The sequence below is a fragment of the Talaromyces rugulosus genome, chromosome IV, assembly GCF_013368755.1.
Source record: "Talaromyces rugulosus chromosome IV, complete sequence".
NCBI classification, from domain to species: domain Eukaryota; kingdom Fungi; phylum Ascomycota; class Eurotiomycetes; order Eurotiales; family Trichocomaceae; genus Talaromyces; species Talaromyces rugulosus.
In genome coordinates, this window is record NC_049564.1 from 3,088,901 (window position 1) to 3,113,935 (window position 25,035).

At 50.1% G+C, this 25,035-nt stretch overlaps 9 protein-coding genes across 9 annotated transcripts; 4 read left to right on the plus strand and 5 right to left on the minus strand.

The window, feature by feature from the left end:
• Window positions 1-426: 426 nt before the first annotated feature.
• Window positions 427-4,104, plus strand: TRUGW13939_07871 (uncharacterized protein; the record flags this gene model as incomplete). The annotated part of the gene is made up of 6 exons (XM_035491008.1): window positions 427-696; window positions 892-918; window positions 1,024-1,463; window positions 1,738-1,969; window positions 2,024-2,957; window positions 3,014-4,104. 6 exons carry the CDS (start codon window positions 427-429, stop codon window positions 4,102-4,104), a joined length of 2,994 nt encoding a protein of 997 aa, XP_035346901.1.
• Window positions 4,105-5,069: 965 nt separating this feature from the next.
• On the plus strand, window positions 5,070-6,827 carry TRUGW13939_07872 (uncharacterized protein; the record flags this gene model as incomplete). Its single annotated transcript, XM_035491009.1, has 3 exons — window positions 5,070-5,165; window positions 5,262-5,660; window positions 5,718-6,827. The coding sequence occupies 3 exons, from the start codon at window positions 5,070-5,072 to the stop codon at window positions 6,825-6,827; spliced, it is 1,605 nt and encodes a 534-aa protein (XP_035346902.1).
• Window positions 6,828-6,994: 167 nt separating this feature from the next.
• Window positions 6,995-8,145, minus strand: TRUGW13939_07873 (uncharacterized protein; the record flags this gene model as incomplete). The annotated part of the gene is made up of 2 exons (XM_035491010.1): window positions 6,995-6,997; window positions 7,057-8,145. 2 exons carry the CDS (start codon window positions 8,143-8,145, stop codon window positions 6,995-6,997), a joined length of 1,092 nt encoding a protein of 363 aa, XP_035346903.1.
• Window positions 8,146-8,906: 761 nt separating this feature from the next.
• On the minus strand, window positions 8,907-10,838 carry TRUGW13939_07874 (uncharacterized protein; the record flags this gene model as incomplete). Its single annotated transcript, XM_035491011.1, has 10 exons — window positions 8,907-9,100; window positions 9,160-9,292; window positions 9,358-9,728; window positions 9,811-9,905; window positions 9,965-10,002; window positions 10,055-10,148; window positions 10,204-10,237; window positions 10,301-10,562; window positions 10,630-10,733; window positions 10,805-10,838. 10 exons carry the CDS (start codon window positions 10,836-10,838, stop codon window positions 8,907-8,909), a joined length of 1,359 nt encoding a protein of 452 aa, XP_035346904.1.
• A 686-nt stretch (window positions 10,839-11,524) lies between these two features.
• TRUGW13939_07875 (uncharacterized protein) lies at window positions 11,525-15,610 on the minus strand (the record flags this gene model as incomplete). The annotated part of the gene is made up of 5 exons (XM_035491012.1): window positions 11,525-11,554; window positions 11,612-14,901; window positions 14,987-15,166; window positions 15,226-15,349; window positions 15,425-15,610. 5 exons carry the CDS (start codon window positions 15,608-15,610, stop codon window positions 11,525-11,527), a joined length of 3,810 nt encoding a protein of 1,269 aa, XP_035346905.1.
• Window positions 15,611-16,574: 964 nt separating this feature from the next.
• On the minus strand, window positions 16,575-19,072 carry TRUGW13939_07876 (uncharacterized protein; the record flags this gene model as incomplete). The annotated part of the gene is made up of 9 exons (XM_035491013.1): window positions 16,575-16,803; window positions 16,860-17,283; window positions 17,334-17,864; window positions 17,919-17,994; window positions 18,092-18,118; window positions 18,182-18,222; window positions 18,307-18,353; window positions 18,514-18,783; window positions 18,867-19,072. 9 exons carry the CDS (start codon window positions 19,070-19,072, stop codon window positions 16,575-16,577), a joined length of 1,851 nt encoding a protein of 616 aa, XP_035346906.1.
• A 72-nt stretch (window positions 19,073-19,144) lies between these two features.
• Window positions 19,145-20,054, plus strand: TRUGW13939_07877 (uncharacterized protein; the record flags this gene model as incomplete). The annotated part of the gene is made up of 2 exons (XM_035491014.1): window positions 19,145-19,456; window positions 19,518-20,054. The coding sequence occupies 2 exons, from the start codon at window positions 19,145-19,147 to the stop codon at window positions 20,052-20,054; spliced, it is 849 nt and encodes a 282-aa protein (XP_035346907.1).
• Window positions 20,055-20,462: 408 nt separating this feature from the next.
• On the minus strand, window positions 20,463-22,689 carry TRUGW13939_07878 (uncharacterized protein; the record flags this gene model as incomplete). Its single annotated transcript, XM_035491015.1, has 4 exons — window positions 20,463-21,500; window positions 21,551-22,495; window positions 22,569-22,625; window positions 22,681-22,689. 4 exons carry the CDS (start codon window positions 22,687-22,689, stop codon window positions 20,463-20,465), a joined length of 2,049 nt encoding a protein of 682 aa, XP_035346908.1.
• Window positions 22,690-22,818: 129 nt separating this feature from the next.
• Window positions 22,819-24,684, plus strand: TRUGW13939_07879 (uncharacterized protein; the record flags this gene model as incomplete). The annotated part of the gene is made up of 4 exons (XM_035491016.1): window positions 22,819-23,358; window positions 23,435-23,609; window positions 23,671-24,527; window positions 24,589-24,684. Coding segments are annotated over 4 exons (1,668 nt in total), but the record flags the coding sequence as incomplete, so codon positions are not given.
• Between the last annotated feature and the right edge of the window lie 351 nt (window positions 24,685-25,035).

Consider the following 25,035-nt stretch of genomic DNA (forward strand, 5'->3'; position numbering starts at 1 on the left):
TGTTGTCTGGATAGTCATTGTGTGCCAGTGAGTTAGCACTTCCAAGATGGTTGGGATTTGGCCCCTCAGGCACCCCTCTCCCGCGCGGGCTCCTTGCGTGGTTACTGCCTCCGCGAGCCCTCACACCGCCCACCGCTAGTTCCCCTCCCCGTCCCTGCCTCATTGACGCTCCCCAAACATCGTGTCCCCACTCCACTCGCTCCCCTGTGTATATTTTGACCAGCCACCATTTTGCCCAGTCGTTCTTTTTTTCGCCCTGTCTTGTGTGTGTCTTTTCGCTTGCCGTTGTTTGCGTCCCATTGCTGCTCAATTGAGCTATGTACTGTTGCACACCCCTAATCGACCGCGCCGCTAACCTGTCCGAGTTTGTTGCCTGCCGAGTGAGCGAGTGAACGTCCGAGTATATTATATCTTCGCGCCCACACTATGCCCTTCAAAAATGGCCTCAGCGAGCGCCTCGACGAGCTGCGCTTCCCCTCGCCGCGCTCTCCTCCCGCCGATGCTCCCTTTGCCGCATACACGCCGCTGTCCCCTCAGGGCAACCTGATGTCCGCCTTGCAACGGCCCTCGCCCGACGTCCGCGCCAATCTACAACGTCGTTTTACCACCGACGCCGCCAGTAAGCTGTCGTCATGGACCTTTGTCAACCAGCAGCAGCCTGCCCAATCAGCCGAGTCCATAGATATGGTGTCCTCGGTGAGTTTCCTCCTCTCCCACCCCCCCGTCTGCCCTGTTCGGTCACCGCCGTGCCTCGACGACCAGGGAGGAGAACTTCCAGGGATCTGTGTCCAATCAGCATCTGCTTTCGGAACAATCCGCGGGAGCTTCCATTGCCTCGTGATCTTGGCCCACGTTCAAAGGTTGCGCATTGGCTGACAGCTTTGTTGACAGGCGACCCATATCCACAAGTCCCAGCTAGTAAGTTTCAAAGCTATATACATATCTATATATCTATCTATAGATAGATAGATATGGCATAATTTTCCTCAATTGTAGATACGCATTTCTAACACACGCCGCCAGTTCGAGAAGAAGCGCCAGCACATCGAGTACATGCGGGAGCAAAAGAAACGATTCGAGGCGGATATGAAGCTGCTGGATCTCCAGCATGAAAAGGAGAAGCTGGAAATGGACCAGTTGGCGCGTGATCTTGCCCATGCGGGTCTCTCTGGCCCTGTCAGTGAGCCCACAACGCCCCCAGAGCACCGCGATACTAGCTTCCCAGCTGCCTTCTCGCGGCCCGGTCGCTTCTCGACCTCCAGCGTCACTTCTTCACCGGGCATTTTCAACATCTTCTCTCCCTCTTCCGTGACTTCTCCACCGTCCACTTCGCACACCAGAAACGGGACGGCCTCCACCTCCAACCACCGCTTTTCTGTCCAATCAGTTCCTGGCTCTCGCAGGAACTCTGAGGAAGACGAATATTTCCCGGAGACTACTTCAGCTTTTCGATCTGGTCCATCGTAAGTGGCTGTTCCCTTCCACCTTCCTTGTGCCATGTGATGCTCTTCTACCTCATCTGGTCCACATGACCCCCTACCCCCGATTTCTAGCCTGCACTGTTGGAGAAGCAAGCCACCCATCAATTTCTCTTCTGAACAGCAGTCACCTTTCCCTTGGCTCTCAATTCTTCCTCACAACACTTCCTCTATCACTCTACTCTCTCTACTTTCTTTCCAATTCCAATCTGCATTCCCTTTCAGCTGTTATGGTACAGTGCTGATTTCGCCTGATTAGTATTCATCGCTATTCTATGCCCACTACAAGTCTTGCTTCTCAACTGAGGTCCACAACTGCTACTTACAATAACTCCACCTTGGAGCCTTTCAACGCTGCCAAGCTACTCTTCGGTGACGAGGGTAAAGGGCCAAAAGACGAGGATCGTCTTCCCACCCCTGATATCAAGAGCTATCTTAGGATGACCGATCCTGACGACAAATTCCCCACTCTTTCCCACAACTCAGGTCTGGTAAGTTTAAAATAGCACTTTTTTTATCGACCAGACACTGACAACTCCTTCAAGCTCTCGGCAAACTCTGATGCACTTGATCTAGCAAATTCTCGTACCCCTGAACCGTGGAACACCCATAACCGTTATCGTTCCATGCCACAGGGTGACCTCAGCATGTTTCGCTCAGATCATTTGGATGGCCCCTCGCCCACTGAAGTGAATCACCACACGCGCCATGCTGCACGCCATTCTGTTGAGTTGAATCTGTTCCTCGGAAAGCAAGAACCCAGCACCCCCGCTCAGCCCTCAACTCGGCCTGTTTCGTTGCAGTCGTCCTACTCGACCAATGACCTGCCTACGATGAAGGCCAATGGAGGTAATGCTGTTACACCGCCAAAATCGCATGCTGATCACTTCCATCACCACAACGCAAGTTTGGGCCGCATCCCACCTGGCGCGACAACCAGCCGTTCGGCCAAAGAATCCCCTGAACGCGAGGAGTCCGTAATGGCTACTAACGGGGGCGGGCCCCAGTCTGGCCTTCAAGCAACAGCTGCTCCTTTTGGGCCTCAGCTGTCTGCGGTCAATGGACCAGGTCTTACCGGCCCTGCTGCTCCTAATCCCATGCAAGGATTTCAAGGTCAATTCCTTCCGTTCCCGGTACAGCCTTACATGAACAATGGAATTCCCGCCAACGGTGGTGGTGTCCAGAGCTTTAACACCCAGGCTCCTTATCCAGGATTTGGTCAAAATGGTGCCTTCCAATTCTCCAGGGTCCCCGCGCGCCCTGTGAATGCACCCGCTCATCGTAATGGGGAAACTGATGCCCAGCAAGTTTCTCGTTTTGCCAATCTCCCTCTTGAACAGTACCGTGGTGATCTGTATGGCTTGTGCAAGGATCAGCACGGATGTCGCTATCTTCAGCGAAAGCTCGAGGAGCGCAACCCTGAGCATGTTCAAATGATTTTTGCTGAAACATGTATGCACGTGGTTGAGTTGATGACAGGTTCGTGTCTTGTAAATTTTGACGTTTTTTATTTCTATTGCTAACCCGATACCCAGACCCGTTTGGCAACTACCTCTGCCAAAAGCTCCTCGAATACTCGAACGATGATCAGCGCACTCGTCTGATCCATAACGCTACCCCGCAACTGGTCCCAATCGCTCTCAATCAGCATGGCACCCGTGCCCTCCAGAAGATGATTGAATTTGTATCCACCACTCAACAGATCCAGATGGTCATTGACGCGTTGCGTGGCCACGTAGTGGACCTTGTTCAAGATCTCAATGGCAACCACGTGATTCAAAAATGCCTTAACCGCCTATCAGCAGAAGATGCACAATTCATCTATGATGCTGTCGGGTCACAGTGTGTAGTCGTAGGCACACATCGCCATGGATGCTGTGTGCTACAACGCTGCATCGACCATGCATCAGGAGACCAACGTGCGCGTTTGATTGCTCAGATTACGTCAAATGCGTTCTCACTTGTACAAGACCCCTTTGGGAACTACGTCGTACAGTACATTTTGGATCTCTCTGAACCGCACTTCACCGACCCCCTTTGTCAGACATTTTTGGGGAACATCCCAGCTCTTTCCAAGCAAAAGTTCAGTTCTAATGTCATCGAAAAATGCTTGCGGACAGCGGAGCCTCCCATGCGTCGTCGCATGGTTGAGGAACTTCTTGTTCCCCGTGAGCTCGAGGCAATGCTACGTGATTCATTTGCAAACTATGTCGTTCAGACTGCAATGGATTTCGTCGATGCCGATACTCGGACCCGTCTCATGGATGTTATTCGTCCTATTCTGCCGTCTATTCGCCAAACTCCACATGGCCGCCGTATTGCCGGCAAAATGGCAGGGGCCGAGTCCTCTGGTCGCACCAGCGGCAATCCAAGCGGCCAGGCGACTCCGAATGACATGACTTCTGGCCAGCTGCCTGTGTCGATGCAAGTGCCACCAAAGCCATTCCTCCAGGGCCATAACTCATTCAGCGGGAATGGGAACGTGACCCAGCAGTTTGGTGCTCAACCAATTTCGCCTCCGAATGCTTTTGGTGTCTCAGCCAATGTCCCAGGTGAAGTTGGGACTTTTGCTCCAACCCACGGTCTTCCCCAGGGACAGGCTTTTGGCGGCAATTCTTTCTACTGATCAAACCTCGAACCGTCCTCCATCCTATGTCTTATACAGACTTGTATTCTAAGCGATGATGCCATGACGCTTACGACTTACGGCCCCAAGCAATAAAAACGCGTCAACAGCGATTTTTGAAAATCAACATACATAGTGAGACGATATTATCGTGTCATCTCTTGATTTTGTTGGTGCCATTTTCTTCTGATAACTCTATCACTTTTGTTTCTTTTCTTTTGTTTCTTTCTGAAAAGGCATTGCATCGCGAACATGTACAACTTTTCTTTTTATCTACTCTGCATGCATATGCAACGCGACGACAATGGAATGCTGATTGATTTCCTTGGCTGCAAGAGCAGTCACTCTGTTCCCCATGCTGCTCATCAGCGCGTGGTCTGTTTTATACTTTGACTTTTCTCATTTTCGATGTGATTTTGTTTTTTTCTTGAGTTCATTTCACTTGTGTCTTTTTGAACATTTGTTGGCTGCAAGGTACCCTCTGGACTCGCGGAGCCTGTTGCACATGCCTGACGCTCCTTTGGTGACTTTTCAGCCTCTTCTTGCCTCATATTGTTGACTGGATAGATATGACTTCTGACTGTATTTGGGTGAAGGGCAGCTTACCAGCCTGGAGGGCAGAAATGATATGCTTTGGTCAATGTCTCCTGGCAATTTGGTTTGCGGTGGAATTTTTGACTGTTTCCAGGACGTGTTTAGCCTATTTCGCTTTAGATGAATGTATTCATACTATTATATGACTTTAATTGTGTTAAAGTAGATTACTATGCTAAGGTGTACCTGGGGTGTGCACGGACCAGAAACTTCTTGTTGACTTCCGCGGCGGATACTCGAGCTTCACTCACAAAACCCAAGCAAGCCGTATAGTCCGCACAACGCTGGCATCTGCACTTGGCCATTGACCGTTCCACAATGTGGTAAAGGCTTTTTCACTGTTAGATTTCATCTTGAGAAATGCTGTCACGATGACCCGTGTCCTTCCTCTCCAGATCAGTCGCTCCTTGACTCGACGATGGCCGTGCCGCGAATCGCAGATCCAACAGCTTGCTGCCCTGCTCAGTGTAAGTGCTTTCCACTTATTTATTACTTTTCTCATCCCAAAATTTATCGTGAGAAGGAGAGAGAAGGAGAAGGAAAAAAAGCTAACGCTGAACAAGCCCCATTCCCCAAGTCCGCCCTCGTTAGTCCTCCATGGAATTTCCGCAACATGCAAGTCCACGATTACGCGCGCCGTTTTGGAAGAGCTACAAGTTCCATATACGATTATCCGCTGCGCAGAGTGTATAACTGGGAGACATCTCCTGACGAAAATCCTGTTAGAAACGCTGCGCGCCCTCGGACTGGAGGCTGAATGGGAGCGGTTCGGCAAGGGCAAGTGCGAGCATGTGAGCACGCTTGTGGTGCTGCTGTCGGATATTCTTTCGTCGTCGGCGGCGAGCAGCAAAACGGGAGAGAATAATGGGACGAATAAGTTTATTTTGGTGTTGGATGGGATTGATAAACAACGAGAAGCGTCCCAGATGTTGCTTGCTGCGTTGGCAAGGCTGGGAGAAGTGGTAGGATCTGTGATCTGTCCCTCCGTTGTTTTGATATAGGCTGACGCCAGGTTTTAGATTCCGGCTTTGACTGTCGTGCTTATTTTGAATACCTCGCCTCGTCCGCTCTTTTTGAGTTCGGCGGGCGTGCCGCATATTACATTTCCTCCTTATACTCGCAAAGAAGCCATTACCATCATCACTGCTTCGGAACCACCTGTGGTGGATGGGGTTTCCAAGGATACAGCTTCGAGGATTTACCCACAGTTTGTATCGACCGTGTATGACTCCTTGGTTGGTCCCACGGCTGGGACTATTCCATCATTTAGAGTTGTTTGTGAACGACTATGGCCTCGCTTCGTCCAGCCTGTGTTGACCGAGGCTCCACCAGGAGACAGCGAAGATTGGGATTTTACAAGACTCTTGGTCCGGAATCGAGCCATGTTCAAGGTGCAAGGCGAGACTATGCTGGTTCATCGCATCGTTCCGGACGAAGCTGGCAGCAACCAAAAACCACTTGCCTTGTTATTGGCGCCAAAACCACCCTCGCTACCATACTTTCCAACTCTTGTCTTGACATCTGCCTACGTGGCATCTCATACTCCGCCGCGACTGGACACAATTTTCTTCTCCAAGTTCTCCTCGTCTTCTCTATCCGCGAGAAACAAACGCTCGCATCACAGAAGGCGGCTGAAACTTCTCTCTCAGCCACGGATGGACGACGAAAATGACGACCTATCGACGCCGAAAAAAGGTAAGCGTGTCAAGACAAAAATCACAAAGACAATGCTCGACTCTGCCTTTGTAAAGTCATCCGCGACAACTTCTGCAGCAGGCAGCGGTGGCGCCGGGAACGCCTTGACAGGTCCCTCCACGATCCTCACAGCGCGTCCATTCACGCTTGAGCGCTTAATCGCAATTTACCATTCCATTGACCCGAACCCACCCTCTAATCCTGTTCGTGCGCCTACCATGGCGGATTCGATCTACGCCGAGCTCGCCACGTTGCGTCGGCTGCGCCTGGTTGTGCCGTCTGGCAGTGCAAATGTCGGCGGCAGCGCGGCGACAGCGACTTCAGCAGACGCGGGTGAGAAGTGGTGTGTGAATATTTCTGGGGATTGGATCGGCGAGCTCGCCAAGGGGATAGGTGTTGAGGTCGGAGAGTGGCTTGCTGGAGGGTTGGATTAATTGACTCGATTATTTGTCGCAGGCTACTGGTCATCCAATATCTACTACGACTGGCAATTGCAAACAGAGCTGCTTCAGAACACAACTAGGCCAAATTGATTTTAAAAGTCGTCGACACTAATCTCTTACATGAACAATGACTTTTCCCTTTGCTCTTTTACTTTCCATTACTTGATATGCCTTTATAATGGTCAGCTTCGGTCCGAAATATGAAAATGTATAGACTTACTTTGGTCACATCTTCGAACTCCCAAATGGAATCAATGACCTGTCGCAGGCTTCCTTCCTGGGACATTTTCCTCAGCAACTCTAACGATGGCAGATCAGGCTTGGCGCTATAGAATTGAAATTCCCTGGGCACACCACCGAAAATGACCGGACAGAATTGATTCCACAGCATCAGATAGCCCAATTGGAAGGCTCCTTTGAGGGATAACTCAGCGTTCATCGCGCCGATGGCAATGAATTTCTTTCCCGGCGCAAGATAGGACGGTGAATGAGCGAAGAGCTCTTGGATCCCTACATTATCAATGATAGCGTCAAAGGGGCTACCTGCGTGCTCAGACGCCGCGAGATACGCATGCAACGGTGCATGCTGTCGGTAGTCAATCACCTCGTCTGCACCCAGACTCTTGACCAGCTCGACATTGGCAGCTGAACAGGTCGCCACCAACCGCCCCTGAGGCCCGATCACCGATCGAGCCACCTGCACCATCATGACTCCTGCGCCACCGCTGCCGCCGTTGATGAGCACCTTGTCGCCAGGTTTCAGCCCGGCGCGCTCAACTGCCTGTATAGCAGTACACCCGACTCCTCCCAGCCCAGCCCACTCGGCCAGCGAGAGCTTCGATTGTTCGCCACCGGGCAGCTGATACGGAACCACAAACTGCGCCGACGTAATGGCATATTCCGCCAACGCGCCGGACCCGTCACGCAGCGCTTTGAAAGGGTTTACAGTCCCAATCACGAGTTCTCCGATCTTGAGATCTTTCCTACTGCTGACATGATTAGTAGTAGTAGTAGTAGTAGTAGACAAGACATTCCCCCCCGCGGCAATTAGACGTCCTGCAAACTCAAACTCGGTGATGGCCACACGGTCTCGCTGGCGAAGGAAGAAAGCAAGAGGACGTGGTCGCAGACCTTGGATCCCGCTGGTCACGCCGCCGTTGAAGGCGACGTAGTGGATCTCGACGAGCACGTCGTCTGGTCCTAGGTCTGCTGGTTGAGGGGTTTTGATATCGGATTCTAGCTGGACGGTTGTAGAAGGGAGGCCTTTGGTCCGGTAGGTCCAGGCGCGCATGTTGGTAGGGAGAGACATTGTACTGCTCAATTATGTTTGAAGAGGGGTGATCCAACTGTCGGATAATGAATGTGTCTAGTTGTGTTTATCAGTATAGATAATATTAGCATTTGAAGGCGTGGATTGTTACTTACCAATGAATGCGCAGCTGGTTCTCCAGATCAATTGATACAAGAAAGTATCCTCATCTTTTATACCTCCGCCCTCTTATAAGAAAACCATTGACATGTAGTCAGCCAAGTTATGACGAATCCCAAACTAGCCTATTCCTGCGTCTTCCGGCCGCAAATTCGTCCGAGAGTATCATTGATCCGATGTCTCCCTTTTTTTTTCCTCTTGCGGTATCAACCTTGACCAAAAAGAGGAAATAGTCAGGTAGAGCCTCAGAAATAATACTACCAATATAAACACAAAATGTATGGTTTTGCCACTGTTTTACAGGTTTAGGACTAGTGATTGGAAGAGCGGAGGACGGATGTTAAGCAAGTTGCGTGGTGGGGACAAGGCCACGCGGGTTGATTGGCTGGGACTGCTGGCGGGCTCGGGGTACGGGGGAATCGGAGAAGTAGGGCTGAGCTGGTATCAATTGAATGCTGGCTCGATGAATTTATGGTTTTTTGAATATTTGTAAGCTTTTTGCGTGAGTGGTATTATTCTCGTAGTCAAATTCCAATGTATATTGGAAAATAGTCGTTATACATAATGTCCTTCTGTAGGCAAACTCCGTATTACATGCATGCCATTCATTTCTTTACAGCATCAAAGTGACTCGACTCCTCTCACCACGCCAATTCTGCAACAACTGTCCCCTTGGACACCAACAGCCGCGGATACTGCCCTAATCGCGACATGCCCTGAGAGTTCTCAAACATTATCCTGTTTGTGGCAGCTATATTCCGTTCCATTGACCGTCCGGTTGGGATATTTGAGCCGTCGGCAAGGGAGTGGAACCGAATTCTTTCACCATCATTGACTACATTTTTCACGTGTGTTAGCAGGGCACACAAGCCAGAAAGAAAAGGAAACACCTACTGCTAGCAACCAAACCGAGTCCACAGTTCACATCGATCTGGTGCCGGAATTCGTTCTCGTAATCTTCGAAGGTGAGGCAAGAGTTGCTCAGAATTCCACGTTTACTTGGAAATCGAATATCGTACATTTGCATCTAGAAATGGAACATGGAAAACAGTCAGTCACTTTTCTTTTCTGGGAAAATGTCCAGTTTCTTACCGAACGATAGCCTGCTACAACTAGCCGGTTCTCGTCAACCCTCTTAACTTGCCCAACTGACCGGGGATGCTGTATTCGAGTAGCAAACCCACTACTGCGCACATCGTAAAGTCCGACTAGCGAATTTCTGAATCCCGTGGCGATAACTGTCGGGGATAGCCAATCCAAAGCTAACAAGTCAACGTCTTTGCTAGCCTTTCGGGACCGTTTAGGTAGATTGATATTGGCCCTGGTAAGGGCCATATCTCCCTGACGAAACGTGTACAACCCCTCAGAGGTTCCTACTGCGAAGAAGGGGTCGTTGCCAGAGTCTGGCCTCGCTGCTGAACACCACATAGTGGAATCATGCCCCGTTAATTCCAAAGGAAGTTCTGGAGAAGAAAATATCAGCTGGTTTTTTTTGTTTCTTTTTTTTTTCATCTTCAATGGCAATCAATTAGCTTGCTGACTTACGACTTGCTCGAATTGGGGTTCCATCCGTTGGCACATTCGCCACAGAGCCGACGAGGAACATGGAATCTCCTTCAATGCCACTATCCATTGTAGCCCTAAACGTGAAAGGGAGTATTAGAACCTAAAATTCAAGAGATAGATCATGAATACTCACAAAAAGGCACCGGAATCACATAGGGAAAGAGACGACAACTGTTTTTCCATTAGCAAATATTCAATCCTCGTTGAAAACTGGACGACAAACGCGATGCATAGAAACAAACTTGTCAGTACCACTAGGGATACTGGAAACTTTTCCTTCCTCCTTCCCTTCCTCCTGCGCAAACGGAGGGCATACTCTAGAATAATAAGTCAGTCAGCATGCAGAAAGAATGAACAATGACCATCACATACATTAAATCGCAGGAGAACCTACTGTTGTTTAACCCTTCCCTAATAGTCAGCAAAAGGCAAAAGCAACACTTGCCAAGGGGACAAACAACAAACTAACCAACAATCAGAGCCCCGGATTCATCGTGCCGAGCAAAGTCGGCGACCGTCGCATCCAGTGTCAGGCTGTCCAAATCATAGCCACGACGTAGTTGGAGCTGACTGGTAAATGCTTCTCCCTGGCGGGACTGTTTCACAAACCCACGAACAGGATCACTCTCGATTTCTGCAGTAATTCTACTGATTGGGTTGGTCAGATGGCGTGACTTTCGCACTCGTTGTAGCCGAATCTGCCTTTCAACACCTTCTCGATGTTTTTGCACCTGGATGAAAACAAGGTGTATCAGAAACAGGCCAACAGAGTCCCCAGCTTTCGGTTCTTTAAAATACCTCGGAATCATATTTTCGCTTCTTGACGGCCTGAGCAGAGTACTGGGATCCTGTTGGAGCTACATGGTTGGCCTGAATCCGAAAGTACTTTTTTTTCTCAGGATCTATAATGAAGTTAGCCAATTTAATGGTTGATTTCTCTAGGAGAATTGAAAGATTGTGTTCGTAAACTCACCCCAGCAGAATCCAGGTATCTCTCGACCGTTCATGTTGTTGGTGTTGCCTGAGTTTTCTTACACCGTACCGTCCGCGGGTATTGACAAAAAAAACATGCGAAACTCAGCCTTGAGGCCAGCGAGAAACACACATCACGTGCATGTAGAATTGTAGGTAGGAAAATATTAAAATGGTTTGTTTGCAATCAAAGGAAAATTGTCAAATGGGTTGAGGATTAATCTCTTATCTTATCGACGGCGAATAACATGACGTCGCTAGGCTGATGACATAAGATCCGTCTCTACTCATCAAACTGTACACTGGTCCAATGTTCCTTCTACTCAATCCAATGATATATCTAACATTTCCCGCAATTTGACGCAAGATTAAGGAGCTTCATAGGTACATGTTTTCAACGCACTGGGATTATTGTGATGATTACATACAGAAAGAGGACCGTTGTACGGCTAGGGGATCAAACAGATGAGGGGAAAAATGAGACAGATGGGACAGATAGAATGGAAGCTGCAAGATGAGAGATGCACGAAGCATCGAGCGTGTCTCGCTAGGTAACAACGAGTGGTTGTATGCTTCTTTGATATACAATGCAAGCCATGCGCTGCAGTAGTCTTGGGAAACAAAGGGGGGTCAATATAATCATAAGTGACAAAGAGAATGGACAGGAAATGAACGCAAATCAGAAATATATATATATACAACAGACTTCTTTTTCCAGACTTTAAGTTCTGGAGCTTAGATAGTCGGCAGCCTAGAGATAAAGGCGTCAGCAAAAGTTACTCTTATATTGTAATAAGATAGCAATTACCTTGTCAATATTGTAATCGAACTTCTCCAGAGCAGCCAGCGACTCGTCGCGAGGGAAGCCCATACCAGTTAGTCGCTTCAAGATCAAATCGTCTTCACCTGTTTCGGAAGCAAGTGCCCATCCAGGCGAGCGCTTATTCCCTCCACCAGCAGCTTGAGAATCGGACGCATGGAAACCATTGCTGCCACCTTCAGGTGCCTTTTGAGAAGGAGTGAAGATAGCATCCCAATCATGGTCAGTTGTCGGAGGTTTCTCGCTTCCAAGTTCCGAATTCTTAGATGCATCAACATTGTTGTCGAAATTGAAGAAATCAGCAGCCGCAGTGTTAGCTTGGCCGGGCTGGGCTGAGGGAGTTGAAACCGGCTTGGCGGACTGCGAGGGAGACTCAAACGAAAAATCAAAATCGTTGGCTGGCTTCTTAGAGTCAGGACCGGCATCTTCCTCGTCGTCTGAATCATCATCTTCTTCTTCTTTCGCAGGTGCTAGGTCAAGACCGGCAAAGGCCGCATCGAAATCAGGAGCACCAGACTTCTTTTGGGCCTCACCAGCAACAATAGGAGCCCCGCTAGACGACTCAACAGTATGAGGAGCATCTGGTGCTAGAGTTGGGTCAGCTCGGTTGGGTAGCAAGCCATCAAATGTACGAGGGAAGTGGCCGGGTTCCTTGTTCGCACTGGATCCGTCATAGCTGGGAGGTGATTGCTGAGCATCCGAAGCCGGTGGCTCTGTAGAAGCCGCATTAGCGCCGGGAACTGGAAACGCTTGTAGCTGTGTTGCATCGATGGACTCGTTCTTTGCGTGGTCCTCCTTTGGTGGAGGAGAAACTGGAGTGAAGTTATCATCAAACCCCATTGGTGCCTCGCTGTCGGTGCTGTCATCATCGTCGTCGTCGTCTGCTTCAAATTCCTTGATAGGGGGGAACTCTCCAAAAGCATTAGGGGCCTCGCCACCACGCGGTTTCATCCCAGCGAATGCTTCATCGAAATCATTGGCTTTTTGGGATTGGGATCGTTCACGGGCAACACTACCAAAAAGCTCATCAAAACTTTCCTCTTTCGCCTGACTTGGAGATGGTTCGGCTGTGTCGTTGGTTTTCTCAGGAGATGGACCACCCGTCAGCTGAGTAGAAATTTGCGTGGGAGCACTAGGAGAAGTCGCCTCTTCAGGTGCGGGTTTCTTGGGTACATCATCGAAAGGAGAAACCGCAGAAGATGTCTCATTTCCCAAGTTAGACGGCTCCCGTGCCACGCTTGCCGACTCCTGAGGTGCAGGGGTCCCAGCCTCGGAGGTATCGAACCCGCCAAAACGGCTGACAGGAGGAGATACGGCTGTAGAAGACGTCACAGATCGCGCGTGGTTTTCATTGCTTGTTTGAAAGTAGCTAGGAGTTATCTGGCGCGAGTCGGATGCTGGAGGTGGCTCAAAAGGCGGTGGAGAAACAGATGGTGTCGGTGCACCAGAAGTGAAGGGGCTCTTCGAGGCTTCCCTAGCATTTTGCGAGAATGGCGGAGCGGCACCGAATGAGGTTTGAGGTGGCGGTGTAGACGTTGATGCGGTGGCAGATGCCGGGCCAAAGAGATTGTCAAATGCAGCCTGTGGGTTAGACCCAGGAGAAACCACGGCTTCAGGTGAAGTTTCTGTGGTGGTGCGTCGGAAAAAAGGGTTGGTTTGGTGACTGGCAGTAGACAAGCTAGGGCTGACAATAGCAGCAGAGCCAGAAGCAGACTTAGTAGACTCCTCCAGTTCTTGGTTTTCTTTTGCTAACGAATCGATCTCGCTTTGGGCTTTGTCTCGTTCTCCCTCAACAGTTGCCAACTGTTTTTTGTTAATAGCCACGAGACCCTTTTGCTGACGTGCGTCGGAGCGGGCTTTCTCCAAAGCGGGCTTGAGCTGGCTGACAGCCGCGTTGGCCTGACGTATCTTCTCCTTCAGCGAAACATTCTCATTTTGATCAGCAGCAAGCGCAGCAGAAACTTGGTTGTACTGGTTCTGCAAATCTTGACGACTGCCTTCAATCAGAGCATGATCCTGCTGGAGTTTCTTGGTCTCTGCGCGGGATGCGTTCAAGCGGTCCTCTAGTGCCTTGAAGTCCTTCGCCTCTTTTTCATACATAGCTCTAGCCTGGGCCAACCGTGTCTCAAAGTCACGTTTTTGCTGCGATGATTGCGTAAATTCCTGTTCCGTAGAAACACGCCGTGTCTGCACGTTTTGCATTTCCTTGGACAAGGAGCCAATCTGGTTGGACAGGTTCGCCAGTTCTGTAGTTTCTTGAGTAAGTTTATTGGATTCCTCCGGGTCATTGTCACCCAAAAGATCGTCAGAACTAGGGGAAGGAGACTTTGCTGTAGCTCCTGCTCCGGTAACCTGTGGGTTGAGGCTTTGCCCAAACAGTGAGGACGGAACAAACGGTTTGAATGTTGTGGCTGACGACGCCTGGTGTGAGGTCCGTGAAGATGGGGATCCAGGAGACTGGAAAGGCGCATTTGAACCTCCAGTTGTCTGCGGAATCGCAGGAGCGGTAGGAGCTGCGGGTGCATCAAACGTATCAAGTCCGAAAAGATCTTCAGCTGCAGATCGTGGCAATGGCGGTGGTGCCGGAGCCACCGGAGCAACAGCAGGCGGTGCCTCTTGACGGCGCATACTAGGCGGGATCAATGCCGGTGGAAGCGTGGTGGGCAGTGGCTCTTTCCTGCTTCTTTGCTGGCGCACCAAGTACATAGCAACTGCGAATTCGTCCCTAGTAAGCTGTCCATCTGCATCTATATCTGCGAGATCCCATATCTGAGCAAGTACATCCTCTCCTAGCTGAGCATTGGTGAAAAAGGTAACAGCTTGGTCGCCATTGATAATGCCAGCCTTCGCAGTATCTACAGTGGCAAAGATGTTGTCGAACTGGGCTTTCTCTTGTGGGTTAATCAGCCAGTCAGCGCCTGTGGAATGCGCAGAGAGGGGCGAGGCAAATTGTTGCCGGTTCAACGGGCTTTGCGTCCGCTGGGATCCGGAAAACTGTGTTGGAATAGCGGGCACAGGTGGTACGTCCGAACCAACGCGAGGTCCTGTTGGGGTACGAGCGAGACCTCGTTTTGATGCTGCTTCGTATAGTCCGGCGGGGAGCGATGATGGGATGCCTCGCATAACGCCAGTTTTGTACGATGTCAACATGTGCATGGCAATAATAAACTCCGTGGCGTCCAATTGACCACGCTGAGTTATGTCTGCGAGGTTCCAAATCCGTCCCAAGATATCATTGGGTAGCCGGGCACGCTCAAAAATCTGCTTCGCAGTTTCACCTGCAAACAGCATGCGTTAATCGAGACATTCACCACAGCAGGGCCAGAGTACGTGAGTTCGAATGGCAAGGAAAGTCCGACATACCTGATATAAAACCGTTTGGCGTGTCTGATTTTTCAAAGAGAGAGTTGAATTTGTTCACATCTTCCGGGCTCAATGGTGGTACTCTGACCGGGCCACCCGAGGCAGCTGGCGGAGGGCTTGCCGTGGCCGGGCGAGACGGAGTTGAAATAGAGATTCCATCAAATCGAGGTAAAGGACCAGCTACACCATATTATACCGAATTAGCTTCAGTCGACATATAACAGCTCGTGGCCACTTACGTTGCAAAGCCAACTCTTCTGTAGGAGAACGACCAGCCTGTGCGTGTCCAATCAATCGCAAAACTATAGAAAATCCGGCTGGCGTTAAAAGTCCACGGTTCTCTTTGTCGGCGATTTGCCATATCTGTCAAGCAAAAGTCAGCCCAAACCGTAGTCACGACGCAGTCACGGCGCAATAGGAACGAGTCATAATATATACCAGGCCGAGAGTATCCGGAGGAAGCTTAGTCTTTTCAAAGAATGGCACTGCATGTTCGCCGGTAATGACACCGATATTCGTAGTGTCTGCTGCTTGAAAAAGCTGGAAGAATGCCCGCTTCTCCTCCTGAGTGAGGTTGAGATTCGGATGGTCTGCCTCTTGAATTAGTTTCGTCGCCCAAAACATGAATTTTAAAACCGGGCTGCCAAATCAACCAGTATCGAGTAATCTCGGTCTCAAGGTTATGCAGTGCGATTGAGGATGGCAATGAATAAGACTCACTTGGTTCCGCCATCTCCCTGCTGCCTGCGAGACAACTGCGCCGCGTTTGTTCCAGAACACAAACAACCCAAAAGACTGGAGCTGAACTATGTTGCAATAACTATACCCGTGGCGCCTTCGAATAGGGGTTCGAAGTGATTGATATCATACGTTTGGTTTTCGAAAAGGTTGCGAGGATGCCGTGATTCCGGTGAGTTGCTGCGATATCGTATTGCCAGCGAGACCTCCGAGAGAGCAAGCTTTTTAACATTCACAAGTGGCCGGGAGCATAGAAACAGCTCTAGCGGAGATTTTATGAGATGTAGGCGCTAATCCAAGAAATGTTCGAACTGGCTTATAGGAATTGAAGACGAGCAATCAAGCTCCGATCAATGCGACGAGCAAGAAGGGAGGAGGTTGGCCGGCGGCTTGAGTTACGTTACGGGAGCGGGATAGTAATTACCCAAGTAGCCAATACGAACGGCGCACGTGATTCTGCCGTTGATGGACCGATTGTTACCGTTCTGGTGGTACGAGCTTTACCAGTGACATTTTTGATGTTTATACAAATAGAAAGCATGGCTTGGCCTCTCCTCTATTGATCTCTATTTCTAAAAACTACTCTTCAAGTAAGGTTCAAAAAAGGAAATTTTTTGTCTTGATTAAACGAAATATGGATCGGGCAATCTGAAAGGAGGCGATGAAACAGAAAATAGTCACGTCAGGTCGTTCTTCTAAACAACCAGGTGCATTGCACGTGTTCAAGGGCGGTTGTCAATATCGGTAGAAAGCCCTGAACCGTCAAAAAATATAAGATAATGGATTGGGTATATAACGAAGCATTACACAACCCGCTTGAAAGAATCCCATCTGTACGAGAGATCGATATCTAGTATTCGGCCTCAACTTCTTCCTCGTCTTCAAGCGAATCACTGGCAACCTCCTCGTAATCGCGCTCAAGAGCAGCCAAGTCTTCACGGGCCTCGGAGAACTCGCCTTCCTCCATACCTTCACCAACGTACCAGTGAACGAAAGCACGCTTCGAGTACATGAGGTCGAACTTGTGGTCGAGAGCGGACCAGGCCTCGGCGATAGCAGTGGTGTTGGACAACATGCACCTAATTAAATGTCAGCTGAGTATTCCAATTTTGGTATAATTCAAGGAGCAACATACACAGCACGGTTGACCTTGGCGAGATCGCCGTTGGGCACCATCTCAGGTGCCTGGTAGCAAATACCGATCTTGAAACCAGTAGGGCACCAGTCGACGAATTGGATAGTGCGCTTGGTCTTGAGGGTGGCAACGGCGGCGTGGGTATCCTTGGGCACGACGTCACCGCGGTACAGCAGGCAAGTAGCCATGTATTTGCCGTTGCGGGGATCACACTTGACCATCTGGTTGTTGGGCTCAAAGCAAGACATGGTCATCTCGTTGACAGAGTTGGCTTCGTGAAGAGACTTGGCAGCAGAGATAACAGGAGCGTATGCAACCAAGGGGAAGTGGATACGAGGGTATGGCACCAAGTTGGTCTGGAACTCGTTCAAGTCGACGTTCAGGGAGCCATCAAAACGGAGAGAAGCAGTGATGGAGGAAACGACTAGAGAAAATTAGATGGAGATCACACCGGGGAGAGACATACACGCATACCTTGGGCAATCAGACGGTTGAGGTTCTCGTATCCGGGACGCTCAATGCCGAGGTTGCGGCGGCAGATATCGTAGATGGCTTCGTTGTCAACCATGAAGCTGCAGTCGGAGTGCTCGAGGGTGGTGTGTGTGGTGAGGATAGAGTTGTAAGGCTCGACAACAGCGGTGGCGTTCTGAGGAGCAGGGTAGACACAGAACTCGAGCTTGGACTTCTTGCCGTAATCAACAGAGAGACGTTCCATCAAAAGAGCACCGAAACCAGAACCAGTACCACCACCGAAAGAGTGGAAGACGAGGAAACCCTGCAGACCAGCGCAGTTGTCGGCGACACGGCGAACCTGGTCGAGGACACGGTCGATCATCTCCTTGCCGACAGTGTAGTGACCACGGGCATAGTTGTTCGAGGCATCCTCCTTGCCAGTGACCATCTGTTCGGGATGGAAGAGGCTGCGGTAGGTACCAGTGCGGACTTCGTCGACAACATTGGGCTCCAAGTCACAGTAGATGGTACGGGGAACGTATTTGCCCTGGCCTATTTGTTACGGTTAATATTAGAGTTTTGCGGCTCCATGGTGACAGCACATACCAGTCTCGGAAAAGAAAGTGCTGAAACCCTGGTCGGGGTCCTGGGCCTTGCGTTCTTCGGTCAGGTACCCATCAGGCTAAATCGATTATTAGTGTTTTTTTTTTTCATGCGAGCAGCCCGGATATCGCGGTAGGAGCCGAGTTGTCGGGAGAAATCCCCAGATTTCAGCATACCTGAATACCGTGCTCAAGGCAGTAAAGCTAATTACATGTCAGTACGGAAGTCTCAGCAGGTTTTTTTTTTGGTTAAGCAGGATCTCGTACCTCCCAGCAGGAGTTGGCGATCTGGCAACCGGCCTGGCCGACTATACAGAGAGAAAAAAACAAGTCAGACGCGTCGTTGTCGGGAAAGGATCAGCAACCACGATGGGCGACTGGTTAAGGCCTACCGTTCAAACTAATAACTTCTCTCATCTTGTCGGATATCCCACGGACACTGTAGTTTTCAGAATTGGAATTAGTGATGGCTGTGGCAGTTGAAGAAAGCCGGAGCTGGGGCGTAGGGGGGAAAAATAGGGGGGGCAGCGATAGCCTTCCCGCACTTTTCCACGGTGGAAGGAGGGGTAGCAGAGTGCATCGAGCACAACACAACGTACCTGTACAGCGGTAGAGATGGAAATAGAGTGCGAGAGGGTGGGATGGGGGAGAAGAGTTGAGGAATTGGGCGAGGACGAACAAAGTGGTCCCAGCGAGGATTGACAACAGTTGAGCACAGTCCAACCGATGATTTCGTTGTGGAAACAGAAAAGAGCGTAGCGTCGCCAGCGCGCGTCTCCGAGTCCCAGGCGGTCTGGGTGTGGTCTGTGTTGTTGGTGCTAGTGTCCTTAGTCAGGAAATCACTTGGTTCGCGTTGGTGCTTGGAGCCCCTTTTTGGGCACTGTAAACACTGCTTGCCGCATCCGGCCTAGTGGCTTGGCTCTCGTGATGGTCACGTGCTGTTGGGCCGAACCAGCGGGGCCACCAATGGCGCCTCTCATTGGCTGGTGCGGTGGACCCGCTCACGCTGTTCCCCGGCGTCTCTGATTGGCTGTCTGGCGTCTTGGCATTCCCTGATGACGCTCGCTTTGTTGACTCTGATACATCCTGATACATCTCTCCTCCCTCCTTCACCCAGTATGAATTGACTCGCCGGCCGAGTTGCATTCCAATCACCATTGCCTTGCTTGGATACTCTCTATTAATAATACCCAGCTCTCCGAACTAAACACACACACACACACACAAAACATGTACATTCCCGGACACCTTGCTCTGGCAGCACATCTTGTCACTACGTCACTGCTCTACGCCCAGCCTGCAGCGGCCAACGTCGAAAAGACCATCTTTATAGCGCCACGCCTTGAACCGGTGCCAGCTGAGAGCCCAGTCATTGATGACCTAGGTCTCCAGCGACTATCTCCGGAAGAGTTCAAGTTGAGGACGAACTTGAATGCATCGTTTCCGACGCAACAGCTACCAGACGGAACTGAATCATGGTTCTTCCTGGAAGATTTAAACCCGGGGCAGCGATATGAAGTGCGAGTCTGTTGGCTTGCAACAGTGAGTTTTCTTTTTCCCTTGTGGTGTTTTCCTCACCCAGGCAGCTAAACCTTTCCTAAAGCAACCGACGGCTTTCACCCTCGACACATATTCGCTTGGCGAAGCCATGTCCAGCCCGGCAATCCTCTCATCACTGGCCAAGTATTCAGAAACACTCCTTGCCAGCGCACCGTCCAAATCTTCGGTGAAAGCATCCAACGACAAGGACTACCTATACCCGCCCAAGTCCCGTCGCCAACCAAATTCACCTCGTGTTAAACTCGATCCGCGTAATACGAAAGATCTACTACGCGATGCCCTAACATCAATATCTGAAGTTGAATCAGTCTTGTTTCTCCGCATACTCGCCGCGGCCGATTATTATACGGCCAATTCAACGCTGATGGAGAGCGTGCAGCCTGTCAAGGCGGATATCATTCTAGATCCGTTCCTTCTGAACGTCTTCCCGCGGTCGTTGGTGCCCACTGTCATTTATGCGTTGCCTGTTGCTGTACTGGTATACTTTATTGGCGCATACATTGCTAAAACGCTATCAATAGCTATTACAACGGCTGGGGACGACAGTTCCAACAAAAAGGAAGTCAAGAAAGATCAATGAATTTTTGGAACCAAATTTTCTTACTGGTTTATCACTAAAATTTCGGGCTAATGACGACTGCGCAATGTATATTTAGAATTCTCTTCAAATAATCTCTTCTTGTATTAGCAAATTGGCAAATTCAATCATCATTAAAATTCCATGTTATTTTGCGTTTCGACCTAATCATCACCCTCATAAAGCCAAAAAGAAGAACCAGCTATAAATACATATCTTAGCAGGTACACAAAACGCTTTTGTGGTTTTGTTTTGTTTTCCCCCTGGGGAGTGACCCTGATCGCACACAACACACAACCACGCTATGCATTTGTTCTTTACACATGATAAAATCAAGTCCCTTGACGCCAAACAAAGATTTTACTCGGTAGCCATTGACTTGATGATAAAAGACACCCTGATTGATTTATCTTAGAAATCTCTCAGGACGGCAACAATATCATCAAGCCGGGCAATCTCCCCAAGCATCAAAGCTTCCTTATCCCGCCACTGTCGCAGCTTTTGTAATTCGCCCTCATTCAGGTATTCTTCTTCTTTGCCTTTGACATCGGTGCGTTCGGTTTTGTCGAGAAAGTCCTTTACCACATTTCGCTCAAACTGAAGACGCTGGAAGCATCGTGACATCGCCTTGTATGTGTCATGAAGAAGGTTACGACCTACCCGATCAGGGTCAAAGCACCATAGAAAGACGGTCCTATGTGGCACTCGCTGCGAGTCGCGGGGGATTTCTTGCAGATCAACAAAGCCAGTTTCCTGCATGAGCGCAAGAACCTGGCGCAGATCCTTTTGTGAAACAAGACTGATCTCTTGTAATCTTTTTTCATCCAATTTTCCTTTTTCCAACAGAATCCGTATCAGTCTAAGGGCAATGCGACCAAACCGATTTCCCACAATGCGCTCAATCTCGAGGTGACGGAGCTGACGAGCAACACGGCGAAATTCAACCGTCCATTCCGGGATAGTTCCATTGGTTCGCTTATATGCAAGACTGTGTGGGGGCTGTTGTAAAACGCTGAGATGCTGATCCAGATCGTAAGCCCTGGTGGTTTCTGTTATGCCGTTTTCACCTTCTTCAAACTCTTCATTCTCATCGCCATTCACCATAGCATTGGCCTTGTTCTTCTTGCCTCTTGTTTGCGGGTTGTCTCTTGGTCCGAGAGAGCCAACGAGATCGATACTGGTACTGATCTCATTTGCAAGTCTATGAAGACTAAATCCCACGGCCCTTGTGTCGTTTTCTTCGCCTTCTCTTGGGAGTTCCAAACTCCCTCGCAGAGCAATCTCAGAGCTTTCTCGGCAACGGGGAGTCTGGTATTCAATGAGACGTAAAAGGTTCTCAAACACTTTCACAGTAACAGGAGATGCTTCTTCGGCCGCCATCTCAGCCAGTCGGCGGTTCCTCAGAACGACATCCATCTTCTCGTAATTGACTTTAAGCACAATACTTTCCTGCAGTTCATTTAGTAATATGACAGATTGAAAAATTCTAGATGACTTACATCCATTGGTTCGTCATCGTCATCATCATAGTCCTCCTCGTCTTCGGGTTCTTCCTCTGGTCCGTCAGAAGAATCCACCCGACGTCTTTTGTTGGAACCTTCAGAAATGCCATTGGTTTGGGGTCTCTTGATTCCTTTTGGAATGCCGTGGACTAAAAGGACGCCGCCTATGCTATTGTCCGTTCGTTCAAGGAGGACTTGCTCCCTTCTGCCCTTTAATAATTCTGCCGCGGCTTTGCCTTTTACGTCTGAATTTTTCACGGCCTGCTGGGCTATTCGTTCTGCATCCAAGATGTGGTCTGCCAGGCTCTGGAAATGACTTTCTCGCATACGGCAGATATAGCCATGTCCAGCTAAGGATTTCAAAGTTGCGTGTAAGCGGCCGTTGTGCGTGTCATGGTCTCCATTGACATTTGCACCATCAGTAGAGGGCGGCAGTTCGTCGTCGTTATTTTCGCCGTTCTCCAGCAAGCCATTCTCTTCCAAACCGTTCTCTTCCAAACCGTTCTCTTCCAAACCGTTCTCTCCCAACCCGTTCTCTTCCAAACCGTTCTCCTCTAGACCATTCTCCTCCAAGTGGTTTGCGCCGTTGCCATTCGTCGAGGGTTTATGCACCGTGTCGATTCGAAGTTCTGGCAGAGCCTCCAAATAGCCGACTTGCGCATGCCCGCAGTACATAATTGTAGACATGACCTTGGCAGCATATTCCCCCAGTCTCTGCTCCACCACTTTGAGTATCTTCCCTGATCGTATCAGATAATAAGCGGCGTGCATGTTGGCTTCGTAATACGTGGCTCCATCATCGTTGGACAAGTAGTGGTATAGCAAATGCATCTGGACCATTGCTGTGACAGCATGCAAAGTTTGCTTGTGGGGAAGCTTCGCATATGCTCGAAGTTGTGGAAGCGTAAGGCGCCCATACTGCACCAGTTTCAAAAAAATACGCTGCCAATGCCGTTAGAACACGGTTTGAGAGAAACAAGACCAGAGAAAGCTGCGTCGAACAAGTCGTACGTACCCCAAATAGGTCCCCAAACTGGTCCTCAACCAGGAGCGTGCACAGCTCAGCGGCATACTAAGAGTCATTAGTTGGCTGGAGTAAGCTCGAACAAAGTGCAGGCGTTGCATACTTGGGACATTTCTGTACTTCTAGAGAAAGGCCAACTTCTCTAGAAGGTTCCGAGAGGTCACCGATGCGATATCATGAGCAGAGTGTTGACTGACGGTTCTTCTTGAGGGCGCAAGTCTGGTATTTTTACTTTTTTAGCACTAGCCCAGGACGGTCCCGCAGCTGCAAAATCGCGACCGCCCGCGCCAAGGTTGCACCGGCGGTAGTCACGTGCCGTCACGTGACGGCGCAGCTCCTCTTGATCCGATTCCGCCCGCAGGCCAATCAGGGCGCGGCTAATGGCGTGCAAGCCAGGTCGGCTCGGATCTTGAAGCTTTTCAAACGTCGGTCCAGCAGACCTCAACAGCAGCTTGCCGAACTCCCGCCACCCCAGGGTCGCTCAATTGCTCCCCATCTGCCGACCATTTTCTTCTCCTCTTCTACGATAACCCGTCCGATCATGTTGTCGAGGTCTGCTTTCGCCCGGTCAGCGCAGCGTGCGCTCCGGACCCAACGTCGAGCCTTCGCTTCCGCCGAGAGCCCCAGCCTTCAGTACGAGACCACCGAGGCTGCTGGTGTCAAATTGGCCAACAGAGATGTCGGAGGCCCTACTACGACACTGGCGCTGGTCGCAAAGGCTGGCCCTCGCTACCAGCCATTCCCTGGCTACACCGATGCTCTCGAGTCGTTCGCTTTCAAGGTACGCTATCCCAATCGTCTCTTCTATCGATCCTATATGCAACCAGATTTCTAATTGGTAATTGCTTTACCTGCAGAGCACCTTGAAGCGCTCGGGCTTGCGTATCACCCGTGAGGCAGAACTCTTGGGTAGCGAGATCACAGCCAAACACACCCGCGAAAACGTTGTTCTTCAAGCCAAGTTTTTGTCGGAAGATCTCCCATACTTTACCGAATTGCTCGCAGAGGTTTCTTCTCAGACAAAATACTCTCGTAAGCATGGCCGTGTTGTTTCTTCGAATCGAATAATTTCAGATCTAACATCAGCACACAGCATATGAGTGGAACGAGCTGGTCCTTCCCAACATCAAGCTCCGCCAACAGGTCATTTTGGAGAAGGCAGAGAACTTGGCTTTGAACTCGGCTCACGCAACTGCTTTCCACCGCGGTCTTGGTGAGAGCCTTTTCGCCACCTCTTCCACCCCAGTAGAGTCGTACGTCAGCAGCGAGGGTCTTACCGAATTCGCCCAAAGCGCCTATGCCAAACCCAACATTGCTCTCGTTTCCGTCGGCCCCAACTCCGCTGATGTGTCCAAGTGGGTGAGCCAATTCTTTGGCCAGCAAACCTCTTCCACATCTTCCGGTCAGTTCAAGGTCAAGGAGAGCGTGGCCAGCAAGTTCTACGGTGGTGAGCAGCGCACTGCAAGCCAGGCTGGAAACGCCATTGTTCTCAGCTTCCCCGGATCTGCCCAGTTCGGTACTTCGGGATACAAGCCTGAGGTTGCTGTTCTGGCTGCTCTGCTGGGAGGCGAGTCGTCGATCAAGTGGACTCCTGGCTTCTCCCTCATTGGCAAGGCTACCGAGGGCCACCGCGTCAAGGTTTCTACCAAGAATTACGGCTACTCCGATGCCGGTCTCTTCACCATTTCCGTCTCTGGCAAGGCCGACTCGGTCGCCGCTGTCTCCAAGGGTGCTGTCGATGCTCTCAAGAAGGTGGCCGCCGGTGAGGTCGCCGCTGAGGAAGTCAAGAAGGCTATTGCGCTGGCCAAGTTCCGCGCGCTCGAGGCCGCCCAGGTCCTTGAGACCGGCGTTGAGCTGACCGGCTCAGCTTTGATCAACGGCACCAAGCCCTTGCAGATCTCCGAGGTTGCCTCGAGCTTTGAAAAGGTCTCTGCTCAGCAGGTTCAGCAGGTAAGCAAACTCCCCCCATCTTTCGATTGACATACGATAAACTAACAAACAATTCTTCCAGCTTGCCAAATCCTTTGTTTCCGGCAAGGCTTCCGTCGCCGTCGTCGGAGACCTCTTCAAGCTCCCCTTTGCTGAAGACCTTGGCCTGACTGTCTAAAAGAGTTTATACAAGAAGCCAAAAAATAATCTAGACGGGGTTTGTTTTTGTATGGGTTGGTTAAAAAGAGAAGAAAGCTCTTTTTCTTCTCCTTGTAAAGTGCATCATCATCATTTCCCCCAATTTTCTATTTATCCAAACCCCAAACTCATACAACCACCCCCCTGTTTTACAGCTCCCCCTATTCAAATGTTGCAACCAATCAGTTGACAGATATATCTCCTTTGTGTGTTGTCTGTATTTGTATCGTATTTTCGAATCTAGCAAATTCTTTAGACAAGTATCGATATCGATGTTTATGTTTATGTTTTATTATAATGTTGATCTGTTGATCGTACAATTAGCTTTGGT